This window comes from Bidens hawaiensis, unplaced genomic scaffold, assembly GCF_021521415.1.
Source record: "Bidens hawaiensis isolate Kalapana, Puna unplaced genomic scaffold, B.hawaiensis_p1.1 tig00006258_1, whole genome shotgun sequence".
Lineage (NCBI taxonomy): Eukaryota > Viridiplantae > Streptophyta > Magnoliopsida > Asterales > Asteraceae > Bidens > Bidens hawaiensis.
Genome location: NW_027491415.1, coordinates 1,063,083 through 1,069,865, shown reverse-complemented (window position 1 = coordinate 1,069,865; position 6,783 = coordinate 1,063,083). Strand labels below are relative to the sequence as shown.

The following is a 6,783-nucleotide window of genomic DNA, read 5'->3' as shown; positions in this document are numbered from 1 at the left end:
AAAGCGTCGAACCAGGGTGCCTAACAGCAGTTGAATTTACTCATATGACAAAGTTCTCAAACAAAACATTTACTCGATCAGGTTTGATGAGACATTAGAATTTCTCACAAATATGATCATTGTATTTAATTTAAAATAGTTGACAATAATTTGTTAGGAAAACGGTAGTTTTTTAATTGAATAACTATTAAAAGGTAGGGTGTTTGTTGTGATGGCGACGACAATGTGGTGCCAACTATGGTAGCGATGGTGAGTTGCCAAATGGTGGTGATGATAGAGGTGGTCAGAGCCGGCTCAACCACTTTTGTGGCCTATAACGATGTTTAAAAATGAGGCATTGTTGTAAAAAAACCATCTTGATTTCACTCCAAATAAATCAAGATGTTGTCATCATTTTATGCAAATACATAAATAATGTAATTCCTCACCCAAACCAAGACCTAATTCAGTTTAAAAGCCGATGAAATCACACAAGCTAATCCAAATCCCAATTTACAAATGTTTAATTATTAATTTTGTTTTGGAATTTGGAGGCGTTAGAAAGTGGGGGCTTAAAGCTCTACCTTCATTTCACTGTCCCTAGAGACGGCCCTGCGTGTTAGTGGAGACAGAGGCGACGAGGGTAGTGCCGATGACATTGGTCTTGGCAGCGACAGGGATGCCAATTGTGTATGCTGGTGTCAATAACTACGAGTATATGGTGAAGACAAACAATGATCAAGGTAATGCTAACCTACTTGGATCCATTCTAATGTAGTATTATAAGTATAACCAGTTTAACCAGCCCGATATATGAATTAACTAGACCTAATTTTCTTCATAGTAGAATTTTAGTGAAAACAACTTATTCTTTGAATAGCAGATTCATAGTTTAACAATGAAATGAACTACCTTAGTACCTTCTATTGTCTTCCTTTATATGTTTACAGATTACATGATATATATGTTTACTTTGAAGGTTCTAACAATAATCCATTAAGTTGATTAACTCACACATATTAATTTGTATTTATCCTCAAACAATATAAAATTTAGCATTGTTCTTGACATTACTTTGTTTACAAAAAAACCATAAACAAAGGTGTACATTTTCCAAAATTGGATTAATGAACTTTTTAAAATCTATGCACAAGAAACCAAAAATTTACAAATAATCATTATTCTTCACATATTCTCTCAAGATGAGGCCTCCAATCTCCATCAACACTCCGGCGAGCTCTTTGCCGCCTAACCTTCTTCTCCACCACACCCGAAACCTCCACCGCATCACCCATCACTGTCTTGATCTTCACCACCTTATCCGAATTTTCATGCTTCGGTTTCCTCTTGTTTTCAGGAACAGAAGAAGCCGGAATCAAGAAATAAATACCACCTCTCTTAAGCTCAGTATTACTTGATAATATAAGTATTCTCCGGACAACCCCTTGTGATGTAGGTTTACTTAGTACATGATTAGGGTAATTGCTAAGAACCTCGCCTGCGGTAATGGGACGTGTGAATTCTTCAACGACACCGTTTAAATGAACAATTCTGATCATGTCAAGAGCTCCACAAGGAATTAGACATGATAAACAACACCTTAAACTGTTCCCCATATGGTAACTAATGTTCTTGCTTGTATTAGTTTAAAAGTGTAAGATGATCAAGAAAATATTTGAGTTTGTGTTGTGGGAATGATTATGGATAAGTATTTATAATATAGGGGAGAGTGGTTGAGTGAGGTTTAAGATAATATCCCGGCAAAAGTTTGGCAAATCTTTTGGATCGTACATTTTAAACTTAATCATGAGATTTAGGAAAATTCCTATGTAACTAGTTTTGTTGTTATATGAGATTATTTTAATGTTAATATTATATTTATCGAATTAGGTTCTTGATTGTACTTAATCATGCTTTTGTAAGTAGCAAGGAAGCTTCAAATCTTGTACGTTTTAGATGCCCACCATTCCCATGATAGCTTAATTATAAGAGTTTTGAGAATAATATCCTCTCATAAGATTCTACTTTTCAATTCACATGATTTAATAATTTCCCTTGTGATAAGATTGTCTCGTTTCTATTTAAAAGGTTAAAAATTTTACGAGGTGCTCAAGTATATGTGATAAACATGAGTAAATTAGTAATTGAAACACTTTTGAAATTTATTTACTATTCTATGACATTTTCCGTTTTCTTCTTTATTCTTTTCGAATTGATGTTATATAAATGGAATATATACTAATCCTGGTTACTTTTGGTGATAGAATTAAAGTCTGGTATTTATTAGTCTCTCTCAATTTGTAGTGAAAGTTAGTGATGTTACTTAAGAGTATGTTGTTTTGTATATATTTCTTTTAACAACAACTGGAACAACTCTTAATATCTTAATAAGTTTGCCTAAGACGTCAACTGTCTATATTGATTTTGACGCTCAATATCTAACTCACCCAGAAACACCATCAAAAATGAAACTCACCACTATAAAGAAAACCCTCATAAATCAGGTTTTAAACCTGAAATCATAAGATCTAACCATCTTCATATGACGTAATATACACGATTACTTTAATACAAAACTGATAAATTAATATTACTACAAGTTAAACGTTCAATATTGTTACTCTGACACCAAAATGCACGAGGGGCGGTTCTATGATTTAACATAGTAAACGACAAAAAAAGACACCAATTCAATATCTTGTGAAACTTTGTCTTCATCCTCGATCTAAGGTGGAAACTTCTGCTAATTAAATTTGATTAAAAGAGCTATTTAACATTAAACTTTAATCATTAAGTTCTAGAATAATAATATTTTAAATTGTTCATTCGTGTTTCTTATTGTTTATTGTACATGTTAGTAGCAACATAGCAAATGATGTAGTTAGAGATATGTTTTCTTATTTTCATCTATTTTTAAATTATATTAAGAACTCCTCTCATGTATTAAGTATTTATAAATAAAGTATTTATATCAATATAATAATGTTAGCCATAAACAAAACTAATTGAATCATAACACATATTTAATGGTAGATGTGTATAGTAAGTTCTTTTTCCAGATAATTATACTTTGTTTCAGGTTTGTTAGTAATCTAGCTAAATGGTTGTTTCAAAAAATAATAATTGTTGATATTTTATAGTTTTAATAATAAATAATTTTTCACAAAAAAAATGACGAGTAACATGGGTTATTAACTTTTTTGTTAATTAATTTATTATTAGTAGTATATTTTGTTAATTAATTTATTACAAGTATACTAATTGGGGGTGGTGGGGTGGGGGTGTGTGCGGGTGGGGGGTTGTTCCAAGTTCATTGTACGGGTTGATTTATAATTAAATTAATTAGTGGGTTGATGTTTCGATAAGATATGTAATGAAGATCTTTTATACAATCATGAATATATGTCTCACATGTTCTTTTTGTTTTCTTTCACATTTTCCAAACTCAAAAGGTTCTAATAAAATGATATATAGTTTGTACTTTTGAAATTACCCTTCTATAAAATCAAATTTCACAATATTGTATGCTTTAATAAATCAATATAAGGTTGGGAATTTTGAAGAACGAGAAGGGTCAAATTTTACATGGGCATTCAGTTTAAAAGTGAATAAAGCTCACGTGTTAGGCATGTGAGAGACTTTCCAATTAAATTTTAGCGATTGTTAGTGTTATTTACCTAATTGTATTACAAAAAATAAAGCATAGAACCAAAACCTGATAATTGAAATCCTTAGCATCCAAAGATGTTAATTATTGGAAACCACATGAATCGACCGTGTAATTAACGCCAAACTTATTTATGTTAGTGATTTGAGTTTCTTTTATGTTTTTACATTACCACACTCATATTTACCACACTCTTTAATGTTTCGTCTTGCTTGCGGTGAACACATATAATGTATATACTTGTGGGCCCTCGAGTGGACAAAAGTGAAATTGCACTAATTTTGATGTTATATTACTAATCTCGTGAAAATAACGTTAAAAGTGGCGGAATGTTAATCATGCATCATGTGGTGGCATTGATAGCCGAAAGACAAGGGTACATGCACCAATCAGTGGTGTCCCGATGGTTGAGTGTTATGTGTCTTACGCCCAAGGCTTGATGCAAAACTACTATCGAGCTGGGGGTCTTACCGGAAGCAGTCTCTCTATTCCTAAAGAGTGAAGTTAAGACTGTCTACATCTTACCCTCATCAGACCCTATCATAACTTTGATATTGGTGAGATATACTGAGTACGATGATGATGATGATTTTACCACACTCATTTATTTGCATATTAATTTTTATATATTTTTTAGATATATTTTGTATGTAAATAAAAGAATTATGCAAAAAAATATTAAAAAAAAAACATGTATGACACCATTTAGTTTTTGTATATATATAGTTGATTAATGAGTAGTTGATTTTAATATTTTAAAACTGAAGAGGTAGGTCCCAGCAGAGCCCAGTTGGACCCGCAAGACTCACCTCAAAGAGGGACGTCTGCGCTGTTGAACCCGCAAGACTCACCTTCAACAGGGACGTCTGCGCAAAGGCTAAACTCGCAACTCACCTTGAAGAGACGTCTGCGCAGAAACCAACTGGATCAGCAGGACCCACCATGCTCAGAGACGTGACGTCCTTACGCGCAGTACGCAAGCTGTTCCCGCAGGAAAAGCCTCCCAATGGTCGACGTACTCCGCCTGTTCCCGCAGCAACGGATACTAGCCATCAGGGAAGGCTACCCGCGCAGCAAGGCTACACGCACAAGACACTTAACTCTTAAATAATTCAGTAATGTCACCTGAAGAAGGAGTGAGCAAGCCGGGAACACTCCCGCACAAAGCCGGGAACACTCCCGCACAAATGAGCCAGTCCGTACGATACTGGAGGATCTTTTGTACTGTACCTGACGAGGTATGGACAAAAGATCTGACCAAAGATACGACAGCTCACTGACAACAGTATGACGAGCAGCACGCTCTTGTACTGTATGTCACTATCAGCCGCTGCCTACTCACCAACCTGTCGGAGGACGTGCATAGCCTGCAGTTGGTGGAACAGGAATAGTACACAGCCGGCCTGGTCACTATCAGCCGCTGCCTACCCACCAACCACCAGCATGGCACGTGCGTAGCCCACAGTTGGCAGAACAGGAATACTATTCAGCCGGCTGTACCTGCTTGGAAACCTACCTTCGGCTATAAATACTCCAACACCTTGGAATGGTATGGACACATTACATTACATTACCTTATCACATCTTATCTTTTCTATCAATCTCTTAATATACACTTATATTCAAGAGCAATCTAGTATGATTCTCACGCCGGAGGGTGGTCACAAGGAGGTACCCCCCCCTTCTAAGTGACGAGCTCACGGTGTCTGTTTTGCAGGTCACCAGAAGAACCATCTTTGCCGGACATAACCCCTCGTGGGAAACATCTATTTAACCCCCAGATTATCCGTAATCTGCTCGGGGTCAATTAGTGTTTCTTCAATAACCTAGAGTCCAATTAGTTTGACTGTCAATGCCACTCTGTTCCAGCTGGATATTTATTTGCAAATCCTTTTGGAGAGAATTTAATAGCGATTAAAAAAACTAGAAAAAAATCAGAAGCTGGTGAACTTAGGATCGTAACTTGGAGATGTTATGAAAGACCAATTAGTTTATTATATTAGCTTGCTTCATGTTTCCGGACATCAAGCTTTCGCAATTTAATGCTTTAGTTATCTCTTTTTTTTTAATCAAAATATTTGAAATCGTTTTAACTGAATACATAATCTAATAAATATATTTAAGTATTTTTACAGGTTAGGAGAGAAAGATACAAAATTGGATAATGATGAGTAATGACCATCAAATATGTCACAAAATTGGTTAACCTGTTAGACTATCCTCTATGCCTCTATGGTGAGGGGCATCGATCTCCTTCTACATTGCCACGTCAGTGTTGCGTAAGAACTTGGAGGCGTCGATGCATTTCTATAATACCCCATTATAATTTAATGCCCTTTGAGCGCCCTATATATGCATATGTATGTATATGTGTGTGAGAGATGGAGAGAGAGAGCCCACAACCCTCCATCACCGTGCCTGGCGTTTTGACAACCCTTCATCACCACGCCCCACCACCAAGGGTGCCCCTTGGTGGTGTTACGCGCTCTCCGCGCCCCCAGGCCGCCCTCCACCGCGCCCATAGAGGATCGTCTTACGGAGATTTGTAACCATTTGACCGCCGTAAATACTTTTTTTTTCTCGGCCGTAAATACTTTAATTGGCGATTTTAGACACCCGATATTATTATAAATTTACAGAATTTCTTCGCATGGTACCTTTAGACATAAATAAAATTAATGACTCGGTTATAATGTTATATGACCTTGGCCTATTTATAAAAACTTGCTAACAATTTTATGCGACCTCTACAACTAACCAGGTTTAATACTTTTTACCTTGATGCATATTTACTCTTCCGGTGCATGTTTTTTGCTAGCTAGAATCCTAGTGTTTAGGATCAGAGTTACTAATTAAGTGGTGCTATAATACTCATACATGTATTTTATACTATTACTAGTTTATGTGTATATACTTGATAATCAGGTATGTTTTTTCTTCTTTTGTGTGTGTGTTATGAAATAAAAAACTATACTTAAAATTATTATAAAGTGTATCTTGAAGTAAATCATACAATTAGTGATTTTACAAAATTTTTGAAAATTTATAACCTCCAAGCTTGGTGGAGAATTTTTGTAATGCATATCCTAGTCATATTCCCGCTATTTGTCCACTTTGTTTATAAAACTTAATTCTAC

General features: G+C 35.3%; 1 protein-coding gene across 1 annotated transcript; it reads right to left on the bottom strand.

Moving 5' to 3' along the window:
- Positions 1-1,157: 1,157 nt before the first annotated feature.
- LOC143631857 (uncharacterized) lies at positions 1,158-1,595 on the bottom strand. Its single transcript, XM_077100481.1, has one exon. The coding sequence runs from the start codon at positions 1,593-1,595 to the stop codon at positions 1,158-1,160; it is 438 nt and encodes a 145-aa protein (XP_076956596.1).
- Positions 1,596-6,783: the final 5,188 nt, after the last annotated feature.